The 18,498-nt window shown below is 68.5% G+C and overlaps 1 protein-coding gene across 1 annotated transcript; it reads left to right on the top strand.

Annotated features, from left to right (window-relative positions):
- Positions 1 to 555: 555 nt before the first annotated feature.
- SOCS3 (suppressor of cytokine signaling 3) lies at positions 556 to 3,302 on the top strand. Its single transcript, XM_075044107.1, has 2 exons — positions 556 to 665; positions 1,387 to 3,302. The coding sequence occupies exon 2, from the start codon at positions 1,454 to 1,456 to the stop codon at positions 2,081 to 2,083; it is 630 nt and encodes a 209-aa protein (XP_074900208.1). The 5' UTR covers positions 556 to 665; positions 1,387 to 1,453; the 3' UTR covers positions 2,084 to 3,302.
- Positions 3,303 to 18,498: the final 15,196 nt, after the last annotated feature.

The raw sequence follows: 18,498 nt of genomic DNA, 5'->3' as shown, positions 1-18,498 counted from the left end.
GGCAGCCCCCGCTCCGGTGTACCCCTCCAGCCGGGCCCAAGCCGCCTCATTAGGGTGAGCCCGCGCCTTTGCCCGGACGGGGTCCGGCTGCCCCCCCAGCAGCGGCAGGGGGGATTCGCAGTGCCCTCCGGGGGCACCGGCATCCCCGGTCCCCAGCTATCCTCCTCCCCGGGGTCCACCCGCGGGCACAACTCCCACCCCGGTGAGGGTGTCCCCTGGCCCGGGGAGGCGCGGGGGGGGAGGTCTGGCGGCCCCGCTCGGGGCAGCCCGACCCGGCCGGACCCGGCTTTCCCGGCTGGGAGAGGAGGGAGGGGGAAGGCTGGAGGGGGAAGGCTGGGGGGGGCCGCGGCCGGGCCGGCCGGGACTCTCCTCTTCTTAGAAGGAAAGAGCGTGAAGGGGAGCGGGAGGGGGCGGCCGCGCTGCCCGGAATGGGCCGGCGGTGGCTGGCGGCGCGCCGAGGCGGGCCGGGCCGGGCGGGGCGGCGGGAGGGCGCCGGGGAGCGTTACAAGAAGCCGCGCAGTTCCAGGAACCCGAGGGCGGGCTCTGCGCCCGCTATAAGAGGCCTCCCCGGGCAGCCCCAGCAGCTCCGCCGCTCGCTCGCCCGCCGCCGCGCACCGGTCCCGCTACCGCCGCCGCCGAGACCGGCCCCGGCACCCGCGCCCCAGGTACGGCGCTGCCCGGGACGGGACCTCGGGAGGGGGGTGGCGGGAACCGGTGCGACCCGCGGGGAGGGAGAGCCGGGCACCGGGAATGCCGGTGCCTCCCCCCCCACCCCCCCAGGAGGGGATAGCCCGGGACCGGGGATGCCGGTGCCCCCCCCCCCGCCCCTCCGGAGGGTAGGGGGGAGATAGCCGGGGGCCAGCGGAGCCCGTGCCCCGCGGCGAGGGAATAGCCGGTGCTTCCCACGGAGGGTGGTAGCCGGGGATGCCGGCGCCCCGGGAGGGCGATAGCCGAGAACCGGGAGTGCGGTGCCCCCCCCCCCCCGGTGAGGGTGATAGCCGGGGATGCCGGCGCCCCGGGAGGACAATAGCCGGGGATGCTGGTGCCCCCCGGGGAGGGTGATAGCCGGGGATGCTGGTGCCCCCCGGGGAGGGTGATAGCCGGGGATGCTGGTGCCCCCCGGGGAGGGTGATAGCCGGGGATGCCGGTGCCCCCCGGGCAGGGTGATAGCCGGGGATGCCGGTGCCCCGCGGGGAGTGAGACAGCCGGGGACCGGCAGAGCCGGTTTCCCCGCGCACCCCACCCCCGGCGAGGGAGCAGCCAGGGTCGGGGGATGCGGGTGCCCTGCGGGGGAGGGCGATAGCCCGGGACCGGGGATGCCGGTGCTCCCGGGAAGGGAGAGCCGGGGACCGGGGGTGCCGTGGCTCACCGCTGTCTCTGCCGCAGGTGATGGTGTAGCAGCGGCTGCTCCCGGCAGCAGCACCCCGAGCGCGCAAAGCTGGCTCCCTGCGCCATGGTCACCCACAGCAAGTTCCCCGCCGCCGGGATGAGCCGCCCCCTCGACACCAGCCTGCGCCTCAAGACGTTCAGCTCCAAGAGCGAGTACCAGCTGGTGGTGAACACCGTGCGCAAGCTGCAGGAGAGCGGCTTCTACTGGAGCACGGTGACGGGCGGCGAGGCCAACATGCTGCTGAGCACCGAGCCGGCCGGCACCTTCCTCATCAGGGACAGCTCGGACCAGCGGCACTTCTTCACCCTCAGCGTCAAGACGGAGTCGGGCACCAAGAACCTGCGCATCCAGTGCGAGGGCGGCAGCTTCTCCCTGCAGAGCGACCCTCGCAGCAGCCAGCCCGTGCCCCGCTTCGACTGCGTGCTCAAGCTGGTACATCACTACATGCCGCCCGCGCCCTGCGCCGTCCCCGAGCAGCCGGGGGAGGCCCTGCACCCCAAGCGCACCTACTACATCTACTCGGGTGGCGAGAAGATCCCCCTGGTGCTGAGCCGCCCGCTCTCCTCCAGTGTCTCCACCCTGCAGCACCTCTGCCGCAAGACCGTCAACGGGCACCTGGACTCCTACGAGAAGATGACTCAGCTGCCAACTCCCATCAAGGAGTTCCTCGACCAGTACGATGCCCCCCTCTAAGGGGCCGGCGGAGCGAGGTTACACGCTACAAGCACAAGAGCAGGGGACAGGCACAACACCCCACCGGTGCGGGGACTTGCAGGGCACACCAAGCCTCTCCCTCTGGGAAGGAGAGGAGGGGGACTGGGGCGAGCCGCCGTGGGCCCGATGCTGTGGCCAGCACAGCCTGGCGCCCTTGGTGCTGGGGGGACCCCCTGAGGAAGCGCGACACCCCCTCTCCGTGGGGAAGGAGACCGCTCCGGTCGGACTGCGGATGTTACAGTGCGCCCAGCGCAGAGGCCTCCCCGTCGCAGCTGGGAGAACCTGACGGCAAAGCCCCCGCGGGCTCAGGCAGCCAGGATGGCACCCGCGGCACGGGGTGATGTGCGCCCCGGCAGCCGCATCCCCGCTGCCGTGGTGGGACCACACCTGGGGGTGTCCTGGCGAGAGCCCCCTTCTGCCACCAGAGAACGGAAAGCACTGGAGTCCAGCTAGTGCCTGATCACTTTTCCTCCGTTTTAAGGGGAAAGTGTTTTTTGCCCGTAGTGTACTTTACCTCTTGCTGCCTCCTTGTGGGTGGAAGCTCCTTTCACACCAGGCCCCAGACTTGGAGGTCGCTGCCTTTTTCCCCTCGTTGCCATTTACCAGGGGACTAAGCCTTAATATTGTCCCTGCCCCGTGGTCTGGGTTACTGCACATCGTTTGGTGACGCTGCGCGATAACGGTCCCGGTGACATGCCGTGAAGCCTGAGGGGAAGCAGCATGTCCTGACATCGCTGAGAGTCCCATGCGACCGCGTCTGCAAGGAGCACCCTGGGGATCCGGTGCTGCTGCTGGACTGTCACTCCCAAGTGTTGCACCCCACCTCTGTCCGGCCGCTCCCTGCAGACCCTGGCCATGCTGCTCCGTGGGGGCACTGATTCCCATGGGAATGCGGCAGGAGGATCCCCTGGAGCGCACTGTCTTGCAAGTGCTTTTCTGTGTCTGCCCGGAGAAGCAGTTGGGTTTTTCTGGCTTTTTTTTTTTTTTTTTTTTTTTAACCGAAGGGATGTTTACAGGCCAACGTGAATCACTGTCTTTTATAAAGATTCCATCTTCACCTCCAGCCTCGAGGGCTGAGCAAAACCATGCTTGAAAATTCAACCAAAACAAAACTCAGATGAAACTTTGCACATATTTATATTTATATTCAGAAAGGAAATGTTTCCGTAATTTATAATAAAGAGCACTATTTTTTAATGAAAAACCTCAGATCTGGTTTGTTTCCTCCCCTGCACCCCCGAGGCCACTCAGGCCCCCGGTGTGACGCACGTCCCTCCCTGGCTGCTGCCCTCGCTGTGACGCCGGGATGGTGTTCACACCACGTAAGCGCCGGCTTCCTGGAGCCGCTTTCTGTGCTGGGTGATCCCGCCATGGTGACTCACAGCCCCAGCGCTCAGGTATGTCTGAGCCCCCCGACATCGCTCCGCCGGCCGGGCTGAGCCACGAGGCACTGCGGGGACAGGACCCGCTCCCGGCTCCAGGCATGTGGTGCAGCCGCAAACTGGCCCTGGACCGTGGGACACGACCCATTGCCCTGGGCACGTTGGAGCCAAGTTGGTGGCCAAGGCTGGCCTGTGGCACAGCCCCGCTCCGCAGCGCTCGTGCCACGATGTGCTGTGCTCTGCACTGAGTCCCTCCTGCGTCCCAGCCTCGCCCCAGCCCTGTTTTGGGAGGGGAAGGTGGAGGCGGTGTGTGATGGGGTGAAGAGCTGCGGGAACAGGGCACCGAGAGGTGCGGGGTTAGAAAAGGGTTTGTGGTGCTTCCACTGCAACCGCAGCGGGCTCAGGGGAGGGGGGGCTAAGCAGGAAGGCAGAGAGGGTTAAGCAGGGAGGCCGAGGTCCTGCTCACCCCCACGGCACAGAGTTAAAAGCTCCATCCCCGAGACATTGGGGCTGTCCTGTGCAGACCCCAGCCTGGCCCAGAGCAGGTGCCCGAGGAAGGGTATGAGAGGAGGACAGGAGGGAGAGGATTTCCCCCAGTGGTCTCCCAGACCCCAGCAGCGCCTGGTCCCCTACTCTTGCCTCCCTCGGAGGCACTGGCCGTGAGAGTGAGAACCAGATATGGGAATAAACCCGCAGCTCCAGCTGGCTGGAGAGGAGCGTGATGCCTGCATTTGGGAGGGCGTAGGGGAAACTCCTGGGTGGTGGGCAGCCCCCCACAACCCCGCAGAGCCCCCGGCAGCAAGGATCAGACTGTGCCTGGGCACCCTGTGCTTCACAGCCCCTCCAGCGCCCGCACAGCCCCCGCAGCATCGCCAGCCCCGCACCGTGGGCACCGTGCCAGGCATCGAGCACCATGCTCCCGCCTGGGAAACCCCAGCCACTGGGAAAAGGCTTCCCTTAGGAATCACCCCGGAGCAGAGGGATGGCAAATGTGCCCGCTCAGGCCGCAGGCACGGCACGGTCCCAGCGACTATTTTGGTGCTGCTCTCCAGGGCCATGGCTCGTGGGCTGCCAGGAAGCGCCGCATGGCCTGCCCGGGCACCCGCCGGAGCTATGCAAAGAATGTCCATGCGCGAGGGTGGCCGCCCGCCAGGCCCTGCCGAGGCACATCCCCGACGTCAGGGCTCCCGGCAGCGCCGGTGACTCCCGGTCTTGTGCCAGGGAACAGGGTGGGAGCAGTGCCGCGGGCAGAGCAGCCCACGGCTGGTGGGAATCATCGCCCCTGCGGCGCTCACAGCACCTGGGGAGGGACCTGGAGCATCGCGGCTCTTGGGCAGAACAAGGCACGGCAGGGGATGGGGAACCGGGGCCCTGGGGGGACCTGAGCACCCCCAGACCCCCCTTCCAGCAGAGTGAGGGGGTTCACAGCACCCTATGGTGGGGCAAAGCGGGGAAGCTGCCCTCCCTGGAGCAGCTGGGCTGCCTGCAGCGGCCCTGCCCGACAGCCCCGGCTGGACCCCAGCCTTCCCGTCCCTGCAGGAACGGCCCCTGCTTCACCGCTTCCCAGAAGGGCCCCGAGCGCCTGCGCCGCTGTTCGGGGGCCTCTTCCCTCCTGCTCAGGCCACAGCGGTGCTGCAACCCGCTGCTGAGTCGAGAGTCCGGGAAGCTCCACCAGCCCCACGGGTTTCTTGGAATAAACCCAACCTCGCGGCAGCGGTGACGCGGCGGCCGGCGGGCAAATCCCTGCCAAAGGTTTCACAAACCTCTCGCCTTCTCCAGAAAAGCCGAGCGGACTTGGCCCCACATTTCGTAAGCAGCCAATCGAGCGTGTCACGGGCAGCCAGTTCCCCTCTGCCCCATGGCTGGGGCAGGCTGAGCTCACCCCCCGCGGAGGCTTCCTGGACAGGGAAGGCGTTCTCGGCTGTGATTAGACCCCATGGCTGCGCGGTGGTGCTGGGAGCGGGATGGGAAATGGGGCACAAGCACAGGGGGCCAGGAGTGGGGCTGGGACACCATGGTCCTGCAGCTCCCCCCACCCCGTGTCTCTCGGGACCGGGCACCAGGTGGGTGCAACGAGGCTGCCCGCCGAGCCGGGGCTGAGCAGGGGATACTGCAGACCCACTCAGCCTGAGGCCCCGGCTCCCAACTGTCTGGCCAGGAGCATTTGGGCGATCAGCTGGCATCCCCAGAGAGAGACTCGGGGCAGCCTGAGGACTAGCCGGCGGTGAGCGCAGAGGCAGCCACAGCGAGCCAAACCGGGCAACCCAGCAGCCGAGCAGGGTGCCCGGTCTCCTCGCTGTGCTGCACCAGCGCTGGGATGGTCCAGGCACCGGCACCGGCACTGGCACTGGCAGAGCACCCTGCCAGGCAGCAGCCCCAGGTGCCATCCTCCCTGTGCTGGACGGGCAGCACACAGCTGGAGGCTGAAGCCACCCGTGGGCTTTCCTCTGTGCTGGGGCTGAGCCAGCACCAGCAGGGACGGGACAGGATGGGACAGGATGGGACGGGACAGGTCAGCCCGCAGCTCTGCTCTGCCTGCTCTGACCACCAACGACCCAAACCTGGCATGGCTGGACCGGGCAAACCAGTGCTGGCCCTGCCCTGCCCGGGGCACTTTTAGGCGACTGCAGCCCCCTGCACCAGCTGGCCAGCCTACATCATGGGGCTGCAGGGCCCAGCCTGTTCCCGCTTGCCTCCCACTTGGGAAGACTTCTGGCTTGTGCACGTCCCCAGGCAGCGTGGGAGCCACAGGCTGAAAACCGGCAGAACTCACTGCAGCTGTAAGCACAGCCTGTCCCCAGTGCCACCACCTCCTCTGCGCTGTGACGGTGGCCATGCAGAGCAGGGTGAGAGCGAACTGGGCCACACGAGAGCCCGTCGAGGTGCTGGGGTGCAGGAGGGAGGTTGGGCAGGGACAGACAGCTGCCCCGCTGCCCCTGGAACCCCCTGCCTTGCCCCAGCCTGGCTTTCCCAGAGGGGAGCAGGGCAGCCGCCAACGCTTCCCACCACGCTGCCGGCTTGTTACTGGCACCAGAAGGAAGTGTCCGCCAGGATGGTGAACCCAAACCCTGTGGGGTCAGGGGGTGCAGGAAACCTGCTCTGGTGCATGCCAGTATCTGCAGACCCAAAAACAGGAAACAACTGCAGCCTGCGATTGCCGCAGGCAGACAGCCCCCGGTGGGGCAGGCAGCACAGCAGTCACGGGGGCTCGGCCGGGCACTGCGGCTCTGCTGTGGGTACCCCAGCCGTTGCGGCAAAGCACAGCCAGAGGCCATGCCCACGGAGCTGGACAGACCCACAAGGGCACCCCAACCTGCCCTGGGCCACGGGCGTGCAGAGAGCAGCCCCGTCCCCTTTGCAGGAGCAGTGGCCGTGCCAGGAGGGGACCTTCCTGCTTGGAGCACTCTTGTCCCACCTGGGCCACGCTGGCTCCCTCCAGGCAGCATGCGCAGGCAGGGTAGGATGCGGTGCAGGCGCCGGCCCCGTGCCGGCCGGCCGAGAGAGCCCATGGGACAGGCTGGCCGGAGGGCAAGGCACGACCCACAGCCTGCGGTGGGAGGGAGGTCGCACCGTGTGGGGCACCCTAGGAGTGTCCCGCTGGGCTGGCTGGGCTGTCACCCAAGGGGCAGGTCACCTGCCAGCCTCTCCTGTCCTTGCACCCGGGACTCGGCAGTCAGCCCGAGGAAGGTGGCAGTGAGCGGCAGCACCAGCGGCCACCGGGGCAGCAGACCCAGGCAGGGAGCTCGCCGCGAACACCCCGACCTCGCGGCACACCCCTCGCGCACTTCCTCCTGCCTCAGCTCCGCAGCGCCAGGACGTTCCCACATCCACCGCTGCGTTTCCCAGTAGGATGCAGGAAAGGGCTGTGCAGCAGCCGGGGACTTACTGTAAATGGCACCACCTGCTCTTTACATGGAGCACACGTAAACACAATGGCACCACCACACGTGGCAATTCCTCTGCGGGCCAGGGCCAGGGGGACGGTTGGGAACAGGGACTGAGACATCTGCTTCCCGGCATGCTGCCGGGAAGCACGAGCTCAGGCTTTGTGGCACAGCCCAGGGCTGGCGCCGGCCACCCCGGCTGCAGGCTTGGGACGGGTGATTGCTCCCTGCACTGGAGGAGGAGTGGGGCTGAGCAGCCCTGCAGCTCGACATTGCTGGGGCCCGCGGGAGCCCCCCGGTCCCGCGGCATCACCTCATCTTGCCCCTCTGCCCCAGCAGGCACACACAGCGCAGTCCTGTGGTGTGGCACGAGATCCCTGGCCCCAGCAGGGGCTCGGCCGGCTGTAATCCATCCCATCGCTGGCGCAGAGGAGGCAGAGCCTTGGCGGCCGGGGGAGCCGCAGGGGCTGCCTTGAGCCCCTTCATCGCATGCCTGGCTTGGCCTCCAGCTCCTCCTGGCCTGGGCAGAGCTGCGAGCAGGCGGGGAGCGCGGGGCAGCAGCGGGACCCCCGTGCCCAGGCCAGGGCGTATTTTGGGATGCAGATGCAGACGAGTCCAGAGGCCTGTGTACATCCCCATGGAAACCCCTCTCTGTTGCTGCTTCTCCAGCCAGGCCCACAGTCAGCTCGGAGGGAGCCAGCAGCTGCAGATTCCTCACTCCTTCCATCAGCAGCTCTGCAGGGCTGCCTTGCTCCGGCCCCCCCCCACGCAGCAGCCACATCCACCAGCTCACCGCTCCCCCTTGCCCACCAGCCGGGCTGGGGGTCCTGCTGCCCTACTAGCCAGCACCGCCCTGAGCTTTGAGAGACGCAGACCCTTCACCTGCCCCACAGGATCCTGCGATGGAGCAGCCTCTCCCACCACCCCACAGCCACTGCCTGCCCCTGCCCACTCCAGAGCCTGCCAGGGCTCGGTCCTGCACCTCAAGACCACTGGCCACAGCGTGGGGCAGAGCTCTCGCTGCCCAGGCAGAGGCGGGTGTTCAGAGTGGAAAACCCCCCCGGTGCGGTTCCACAGCCCGGGAGGAAGTTTTCATCCCGGCAGCGGCAGCTGGAGCCCGAAGAAAGTCTTGACATTTCAGAGGAAGGTTTCAAACAAAGCCGTGTTGCTGTGGCAATGGCAGCCGCGGGCCCCCCCCGCCCCGTCCCGCGGCTGGGGACACAGCCAAGGCAGAGGGAGCAGCAGCCCAGCACCGGTGGTGCCTGGGCTGCGGGGTGGGTGGACGGCCGTGGGCCACATCCTGCAGCCCCAGCCCTGCCCCAGTGCTGGGGCTGGAGGGTCCCACTGCCACATGCCACCTGCACCATCCCCGGGAGGGCCATGCCCAGGGTGGGTGGAGGGTGCCTGCACACAGGCAGACCCCGTCCCACACCGTCCCTGGCATCAGCCCTCTCCCACTCCCCAGCCAGCAGCCCCAGCCCGGGCCCGCACTGCTCTTGCACCTGCATTTGCAGCGAGAGGCGAGGTACCTGCCACCGATGTGGTCACTGCTGGCCATGGGCACGCCGATGGCACGTCATGGGAGGTCCCCACGGGTGCTTCGGGCTGCAGGCTGCCGGCTGCCTTGGGTGTGTTTGCCCAGCACAGTGCAGAGTCCTTGGATGACCCTGGCAGAGCAGCCGTGGGCAGGTGCCAAACCCCAGCCCTGGAGCATCCCTTGGCCTTGCATCAGCCCTGGCCTCGGCCCCAGCGCAGGAGCAGGCAGTGGCAATGCCACACACGCAGCTGGGGACGGGGGTCCTGGATGTGGGACCCTGCATCCATAGGGCTGGTGATGCTGCTCCCAGTCCAGCCCTGCCCGCCTACCCCCTCCCCACCAGTGCACGGTGCTGGGGGGCCCAAATGTCCCCGCAAGCGTGGTGGGCTGTGCCTGTCCCACAGCTCCCGGGGCCCCTCGGCAGAGAGAAGCTCCAACCTGCGCCAGCCATGCTGGGGGCGATGGGTGGAGGTGGTGCCATGCTGGGCGAGGACGGGGCGTGCAGCTGGCAGAGGGCACAGCTGGAGCAGATGTTCCCTAGAAGGACCCAAGGGCCCCGTCTCAGCATTTAACGAGTGGGAATGGGAGCGAGCACTTTACTGTAATTCCAGCAATTACATTGTTCATCCTTGGCAGGCGACACCAGTTGGTGTCCAGCGCCATGGGATCACGATAAGCCACCTGGCACGGAGACTTGGCAGCGCGCCGTGCCGCCGGGCAGCCAGCCAAGGCAGGGCAATAAAGGGCTGCAGAGCGAGGTGCGAGGTACGGTAAGGGCCCGCCCCAGGAGTTCCTGTCACTGGCACGGCCCCAGCGCACAGGTGCCGACTGGGAGGGCCCTGGTGCCTGTGGGTGCCTGCTGAGCCTGCAAGACCAGGGATCCCCAGCCCTGCAGCTCCAGGGAGCGCAGATGCTGCACGGCGGGAGCGGAGGAGATGCTGCACGGCGGGGGCCCGGCAGCCTCTCTGCACCGCGGCAGCCCCTGCGCCCGTGCAGACTTGCTGAGGCTGCCGGCAGAAGGATGCTCCAGCTGCCCGAGCGGCAGGGAGGGCTTGAGGCGGTGAGGTGCCGGCAGGCTGGAGGAGACCCCCCACTTGCCAGGTGCAGGAGGGGTCTGCACATGGAGAGAGCCCCCATGCAGGAGGGGGACGGTGCACAGGCTGCACTCGAGGGCCCGTCACCCCTGGCGTCGCCGGGTAACTGGCATCGCACCCAGCCAGCACCTCCCCAGCCCCTGCTTGCCTGTTGCTGCTTCCAGGCAGGCGCTGCCCCCGGGCTCTCTTTCCCTGCATCACCCGCCCGCCCTGGCCCAGTCACCACATCTGCCGGGTGGTCCCCGCCGGTGCCCGGGGCCATGCGGGAGCAAGGGACAGTTGGCACCCAAGGGACGGGAGTGTGAGCCCTGCTGAGTCATCACTTCGCTGTTCTCGTTTTTCCATGGTGCTGTTGTGCAGTTTGCTGGAAGCCAGCTAAGAGCCATGACTAATCTGTTCTCAAAACAAGCACAAAGAGAGCAGGGAGGTTTGTGCAAACCCCGCGGGGAAGAGAGGCTGAATCACAGCGTGGGGCTGGGGGAGGCGAGCAGCCGGGAGCAGCTGGGAATGCCCAGCCACGGAGCAGCCCTGCGGGCAGCACCTGCGTGCGGTGGGCACAGCCCTGGGGCTGGGCAGGGGCAGCGAGGACCCCCGACCTCCCCTCCCATCCTCTCCCCATGCGGTGCAGTCGAGCCAGGCAGGGCCGGGGTGCAGGCAGCATGCCAGGGCGGGATGAAGCAGGCAGCGCAGGCAGGTGTGGGCCATCAGTGCTCGGAAACACACGTGCAGTCGCCAGGGTCATGCGGTTGCCGCAGGGTCGGGGCTCCCATCCTGGTCATTTCTGCCCTGCAGGGAAGCCACCGGCTGGGGAGGCCAGGGAAGGAAGCGCAGGAGTTTGCTCTGGCCGGAATCGGGCATCCATTGATTTGCTGTTATTAAAACCAGAGCTGCTGTCGGGAACTCTGCAGCCTGGCTGCCCTCGCGTGTGCTTCCTGGAAAGGGCCATCCTGCGTGCCTTCGCCGGTGGGGGACGGTCCCCCCAAAGCACCTGGCCGCGGCACTGGCCCACGCCGGGTTCGGGTGCCAGCTGAGGCATGGGAGGCTCCCGCGGGGATGGGAGCTGGGGAGTCAATTCTGTGCTTGGCGCCCACCTCTCCGCTGCCCAGCGGCTCTCAGCCCCCCGCCACCCCTGGCCCTCCTCAGTTCACCCAGCACCCCCAGTGCTGCCCACGGGGCTCAGGGTGGCCCCATCGCCCCACAGCGGGTGCTGGTGGCAGCGAGGGCGCAGTGGCACTCACTGCCCCTTTCTTCGTCTGCTGGGCTGAAGAGGGTTTACTGGAGAGGCAAAGTCATCGCTTCCAGTGGCGGATGAATCACCCCTGTCAGGAATTCTGCCCGGGGGCTTTTCTGTAAGAGCGTGGAATTTCGACACGATGGAGGGCCGCCGCTGCCGTGCCCTCCCAGCCCTGTGGGTCCCTCCTCCTTGCACAACCTCCCGCCGGGGTTCCTGTTCCCAGCCCTGGCCCTGCAGCTGCAGCAGCTGCCGAGGGGCCCCAGCCACAGGCACCCCGGCACGGGTGGTCCCAGCCCACGGCAAGGAGCGGGGCCCTGGGAGCCGCTGGAGCCACCTAGGGGGTCAGGATGACCCCGGGTTCCCAGCATGGCATAGGTGCCCGCAGCCACAGAGCTGCGCACCCCGGTGTCCCGCATGGCTGCCCCAGCCATAAGCAGGTCCCTGTGGGGCCGTGGGCTTGCCGGTGACGCCTGTGCTCAGCACCGCGTGGCCAAGGCTGCTGGCGGGCTGTCTCCGCGGCGGTCGTCTGCTGTTGGGTGCCCCCAGCTGCATTCGCACCCACAAGCAGGTGCCGACAGAGGGGAAGTGGCGGCTCCCTGCCAAAGTGGGTGCACCATCTCAGCAGCAGCACCTTCCGTCTGCCCCAACCGGGCACATCCCGCCCCCATTAGCGCTGGTGGCACCCCAGACCGACGGGAGCGGAGTGGGGGACACCGGCGGGGCAGAGGTGTGCGGCCATGGATGGAGGGGCAGCTCCCGGCAGACACCCACCCGATGCTCCCGCCACCATCCTGGTGCCATCCTGCTGCGGGGTCACAGCAGGGGGACACTGCTGACCTGGGGGGACACCACCGGCCTGGGGGCTGCCCCGGCATGGGCTGCTGCAGCCTCTGGGCCAGGCTACGGCTGGAGGGGAGGCAGGGAGGGGGCCAGGGGCCGGGGCTTTCCCGGCAGCCAGCAGTGATCCCACAGGAGCCCAGCCGGTCGGTGGGGCCATGCCGGGGCTGGGGTTTCTCTCAGTTTTCACATGCTGCGTAAACTCTCTTTCAGAGTGAGAGCAGAGGGGTTTCATGATAAGGGGGGAAGCACACTCAGAGCAGGAACTGAAATGTCACTTTTGAGACTGGTGGCTCTTCCCCAAGCCAGCCACCCGGCACAGCTTCGCCGCTCTCCTGGCAGCATTGCAGTAAAGGAGGCTGCCGGAGCAGGGGCTGGCCCTGCCGCACGCCCAGCCTAGCCCGCCAGAACCTGGCGTATGCTCCGGCTGTGCACACAGCGTGGCCCCGCTCTCTCCAGCATCCTGCTGCGGCCCCGCCTGCACAGGCTCGTCCCACGTCCCACCATGACGGCCTCTGCAGAGCCTCAGCCCCACCGATCCCCGTGGCCAGGGCACAGCTGAGCCCAGCCCCGCAGCCTCCTCCTTCGCTCAAAACCTCTGCTGCCCAACCAGCCCGCTCCCCCTTGGGGGCTCTGCCTCAGGCTCTACCAGCATGCCAGGGCTGGCCCTGGGGGCCAGAGCAGGGGGACATGGTGGCCAGCATGCAGGAGAGGTGAGGGGGCTCAGACAAACCCACCAGGCAGACGAAGCCGGCAGGAGCCCTGCGAGTGAAAGTGAGCCCCAGCCCAGTCTGCGGCCGCGGCAGCTGCACCGCGGTGAGCACGGTGTGGCGGGGACGGTGCTGGTTCCCCAAACACACTGTGCCGCAGGCGAGGTGAGCAAACAGCCCGGCTGCCCCCAGCCCCACAGGACCCGTGCGGGTGAGGCAAGCGCATCATTGTGGGAAACCAGAGATAACAGGTCCCGCTTCCTGGCGCCTCCTTTCCTGGACACAGGGCTGCCGGGAGCAAAACGCACTAGAGCCCATTCCCAGGAGGCCCTTCTTGATGCGAATCTTCTCCGTGCCCCACTCTGGGCATCCCAGTGAGGCTCCCGGCCAGGCTCAGCCCCACACGGCCAGTGTCCCTGGTGGGGAAGGGACGGCCGCTCCAGGCAGGGCAGCCCAGCACTATGTGGGGGTCACAGGGCTCGCAGCCTTTGCGGCCTCCCTGCGCCAGCCGGGCACATCTGCTGCAGGCAGCTTCGGTGCGATGGGCCCACGTGCAGGCCCTGCCACCACTGCGTTGCTTCCCGGCAGGGGCCAGCCGCCGTGCGGTAGCCACCAGCCACAGCTGCAGCGATGCTTCCCGGAGGGCTGGGTAATTTGCCTGCCCTGCTTTGCATGCCTGAGGCTACCCCGGGGGCAGGGGGACGAAGGGTGTGCAGCACGCCTGGTATAGGGGGCACAGCCGTGGCCCTCAACCCAAGGCAGGACAGGCAGGGGGGCAAAGACACCCCCGGTCCAGCACACTGAGCACCCAACAGCCTCTCCGTGTCTGGAGGAAGGGAGGTGGGGGATGTGGGGATGATCAGGACACCGGCTGTGGGAAGCTGCTTTATTTTGCTTTACACTTTCTGCCATTCCTGGAAAACAAACAGCTGGAGGGCCACTCTGACCTGCCTGCTGGGAAGCAGCCTCGGATCCCTTGGCCCCCTTGGCCTCTGCCCCTCTCTGCCCTGCCAGGATACTCCATGCCCAGGGGCTGCCTGCAACTCCCTGAGGAGCCGCTCCTCACCCAGAGGGTCTCACACGCTGTGGCTGCGGAGCCCAGCCTGCCCCTGAACTCATCCAACCGCCCTGAAACCTGGGGGGATGTTCATGCCTCAGTGTCACAAAGCAACCCCAGCCCCACTGGCTGGGACCGCTGCACTCGGGCCCCCTTCTGCTGCATGCAGCACTCGCGAACCCTGTGGGCTGCGATCCCGTGCACGGAGGCTGAGCAGCTCCATCCCAACCCTGAGCCGCCTGCGGGCTGCGGTCCTGCACACCGAGGCTGAGCAGCTCCATCCCAGCAAGCCCCACGCATTAGCACCAGGTTGATTTATAGAAATCCGATGGCTGGGGCTGCCAGTGCCTCCTGCCAAACCTCATTAACGGCTGGCCTGGGAGCAAGGCAAACAGCTCGTGCAGCAACAAGGAAATCCTTGTTTAAGCATTTCTGGCCATGCAGGGCCCTTCCCCTCACACCCAGGGGGGGAGGAGGAGGAGGAGGAGGAGGGGAGTGGTGGTGATGGTGCAGGCCACAAGCCCCAGGCTGGCACCACCTTGGCAGCCACAAGGAAGGAGATGCAAGGGGACATAGTGGGGTCTGCACATGGAGAGAGCCCCCAGGATGGGCTGTGAGCCGGGAGGGAGGGGGAAGCCACAGAGGCACAGTGGGGGGCAGAGGGCTCCCATGCTGCAGCACCAAGGTCTGCCCTCCTTGCACCACCACAGCAGCACTACTAACCCATGGGGACACAGGGACACCAGGGTGCCAGCAATGGGTGACCAAGGGCTGGCTCAGAAGGGCACTGCTGCTCAGCTGACAGCTTCAGGCAGCCAAAGGGCTTCGTGGCTCACTCCTGCCCCTTTGTCTGGGGCCACCGGCTGGCCCCCTGTGCTGCGCCATGCTGTGCCGTGCCGTGCCATGCCATGCCGTAGGGCAGCGCTCTGCCAGGGCTGGCTGAGGCTGTCCCAGAGGGATTCACCAGTCCACCCTGCGCAGAGCAGCCTGGAGGGAGCTGGGGTAGGATCCTGCCTGCCCCTCGGTGCCCCCTGCTCCCACCCACACTGGGTTCCTAGCACAAAGCACTGTCTGTGGGCGCAGTAAGCTCTGGGCACACGGAGCTGCTGGGAGGCCGTGGGAGCTGGTGATGGCATGCCTGCCCTGCAGCAGGCATGGGGCACCAGCATGGCTGGCCCGCAGACCTGGCACCGGTGAGCTCCAAAGCAGCCTCAGCGACCTGCATCCGCCTGCCCCACATGTGGCTCAGGATCTATTTCATCATCTGGAGAAAAGCATTTACTGCCAATAAACGGGCTAATTAATTCTCCTCAAAGACCTCTCAATTATTCATCTCAGGCCACAGAGAAAACAATTACAGCACTTACCTCAGCCCTGGCTCGACCAGTGCAGCAGCCAGCATGGGGCCACGGCTGGCGGCAGGCAGGGCACGGCCGGGGCCGGCCCGGCACAGCTGCCATCACAGAGCCCCAGCTCCCGGTGCCTGGCCAGCCCCGGCTTTGCCCACCCCGCAGGAGCAGCCCTGTGGAGCTCTGGGGAAGGGCTGCTGAGCTAGCAAAGCCACCCAGCCCAGACCCATCACCAGCAGCAGTGCTCTCCCAGGGTGACCCCGAGAGCTTCTCCCAGGGTGACCCCGAGAGCTTCTTGCAGCACTAGGACTCAGGAGCAAGGGGACCTACCCGGCCTCCTGCACCGCTTCTTGCCACACGGGTCTAACCCCAATCTGCCCATGTGGAGCCAGAGCTGCTGCATCCCATCCACGGAGGACATGGGAGCAGTTTGCTCCCTCCTCACCACCCACCTGCAGTGGTCTCCTCTCCCCATCTTTGTCGAGCAGCCCAGCCGCCCTCCCCACCTCCACCGAAGGACACGCACCTTCGAGCCATAGCCAGACCCAGCCGTGGGTGCCCGCTTGCAAGCAGAGGCTCAGGCTGCATGCCCCAAACGCTGGCTCCCAGCACCACCGCCCAGCCCCGCGCAGCCCATTGCTCCTGCTGGGCTGGGGCTGGGCAGGACCCCATCCCACCTGAGGCCGCCCACGGGCCAGGCTGTGCTGGGGTCCCCCTTGGAGAGGGGCTTTTTTCCCAGATGGTTCTCCAGCTCCTTGGCCCTTGGGATGCTCCTTCTGCCCCACAGCGGGATTGAGCCCCTGCTCCCTCTGCATCAGCTGCACCTCGAGAAGGAAAACCCACTGCACTGCTGGCACTGTGAGCTCGGGGGTCCCTTCCCGCGGTCCGGCCGGACCACCCCCGCGCAGGATGCGGGCGCAAAAGCCTCCCGGGGCCGGGGTCCGTGTCAGCTCTCTCCCACTCACCTCCCCCGTGCACGGCGGGTCGGGCTGCTCTAGCACTGCCGTCCCGCCGCCCCCCGGGACCCCCCCCGACTCCCCGGGGAGCGGGGGCACCGCTGACCCGGGGCGGGCGGCCGGAGCCCCCCTGCGCGGCTCCGCGGGGCGCTCGGCCCCGGGCTCGGAGCCACCGGCCGGGGCAGCGCGGGGGGCCCCGGGCGGCGGCGGGGCCGGGCCGGGAAGGGTTAAGGGCGGCCCGCGCCCCCCCGGCGGCCGAGGGGCGGGCCTGTCGGGAAGCCGGGATTTCTGCGGTGGTTTTACTGGAAAAGTTGTTGCCGGCGGAGGGAGGGGTCACCCGAGCAGCCCCGGCAGGTTGGGGACGGGGGGACCGGCCGGCACCGCACCTCCCGCCGGCTCCGCTCCGCTCCCGCGGGCCGGGCCGGCCGCAGCCCCGGGGACCGGCAGCATCCCCCGGGCTCCGGCTGCTCCGCCGGCCCCCGCGGGGCTCGCTGCCGGGACGCGGCACAAGCTCGCCCCGGCTGCCGGCCGGAGGCCGCCCCGGCGCACCGCTCCCGCCGCTGGGCCGAGGGACGGCCCCGGCCAGCCCGGGCTCCAGGGCCGCCAGCTGCCGCCCGCCCGGGGGGCTCTGCCCGCCGTGTCCCGTGCCGGTGCCCCGTGGGGAACAACCGGCCCTGGACCACAGCGACGGCAGTCGTGGCCAAAGCTCACTCAGTGCTGGCCAGCCCCGCCGGCCCTCCTCCAGGCGGTCCCGCCCCACCTGGCTGGGGTGGCAGTGCCGCCGGCTGCGTCCCAACAGGGCCGTCGAGGGTTTGGTCTGGGCTCAGGCTGCTTCGGATGCCGTGTGTGCGAGCAGCCACCAGCACACGCCCCAGGTAGCCCGGGCCCAACACGTCAACGGCGCCTTTACGCTGGGACAGCGGCAGGCTGGGGCCAGCAGAGAGGCCAGCGACCGTCCCTCAGTGCCGCGTCCACCCCCAGCACGGCCTGGCGCTGGTTGCGGCATGGCACGGCACGCTGGACGCCTGGCTGTGCCCCTGGCAGGCTGAGCCAGGAGCCCAGCACGTCCCAGCGCTTCCAGGCATCGCTCCATGTTTCCCGACAGTAGGAAATCACTTGGCTCCGCAGCTCCTACCCCTCCGGGGATGATTGATGGTGGCTCCCCCCTGCCTGGGTGGGAGCGGGGCCCTCCAGGCCGGCCAGCCCCAGCGCACAAGGACGAGGAGCTATGGCAGCCCGCAGCGCAGGCAGCGCAGGCAGCGCAGGCAGCGCGGCCGCGGTGCCAAAGCAGCCCAGCAGGAAAACACCCCCGAGCTCATGGCAAGCACTTTGGGGTCGCTGCCAGGCCCCGCAGCCAGCCGCAGGCACCTGGCACAAGACACCCAGGGCACCACCTGTGCCACCGGCACTCCCGTGCCCGCAGCCCCCCCCCAGCCCAGCCTGCAGCCCGCCGGCTCTGCGAGGCCGGGAGCAGAGTGCCCGCCGCCAGCCCTGACCCCAGGACAGCCATGTGAGCCGGGGGGCAGGCGGCTCGGCCCCGGCCCGGCGATGGCCGAGGAGGCACAGCCACACCGGTGCTGGCCACCATGCCTCCCCCCGGCCCGCAGCCCCTCCTGAGGCGCCCGCAGAGGGGACGCGTGTCGAGGCTCAGCCCCAGGGCTGGGGGCCGGGACGTGCAGCTGGGCGAGCGGGCAGAGCCTGGCAGCGGCTGCTCGCAGGGCTGCCTGTGGGGCCGGGGGCAGGGGGAGCCCGGCCGGCTCCGGGAATCGCCCCGGCGGCTGCCAGGCCTGTGGCAGGGAGGGCGGGGGGGAAACCCGATCCTCCCCGGCGGGACCTGGGCTCCGCTCCCCGCTCCCGGCCAGGCCTCAGCTGCTAATTTTAGCCCTGGGGAGGCACCGCCGGAGCATGAGCTCAGCCCACCGCGGCTGCACGTTCCGTGGGGACGGGAGCCGCCGGTGGCGCTGGCAGGTGGCGGCCGTGGGAGCCGTGGCACAGCGCGGCCCTGGGCGAGCCCCCAGGCGAGCCCCCCCAGCCGCTGGCCGAGCCCCCACCGAGCCGCCGGCCAGGCGCCGGAGCTGCCATCCCGCTGCCCACACGCCTGCAGCCTTGGCTCAGCCAGCCCCACACGTGGCCACGAGCCCTCCCGCCGGCCCAACGCTGGCCCCGCCGAGCCCCCACCGTGGCCCTGCTGGGCCCTGTACGGGCAGGGGAGCTCGTTGGGTGTCGGTGGCGGGGGGAGACCCCTGAGGCAGTGGGGCTGGCAGGACGTGGGGCTCCACGGGGGAGACCCTGCCACGCTGCAAGGTCCTGCAAAGGATGTGGCTGCCTCCCAGCGAAGGAGTCCCTGTGTGGCT

Source organism: Buteo buteo, chromosome 13 (assembly GCF_964188355.1).
Source record: "Buteo buteo chromosome 13, bButBut1.hap1.1, whole genome shotgun sequence".
In the NCBI taxonomy this organism is placed as follows: Eukaryota; Metazoa; Chordata; class Aves; order Accipitriformes; family Accipitridae; genus Buteo; species Buteo buteo.
Note: the sequence above shows the minus strand (reverse complement) of the source record. Positions and strands in the feature narration are given on the sequence as shown.

Bases quoted from the DNA above. Each gene is read 5' to 3' on its own strand.
- SOCS3 (XM_075044107.1), top strand. From the start codon at position 1,454: ATGGTCACCCACAGCAAGTTCCCCGCCGCCGGGATGAGCCGCCCCCTC.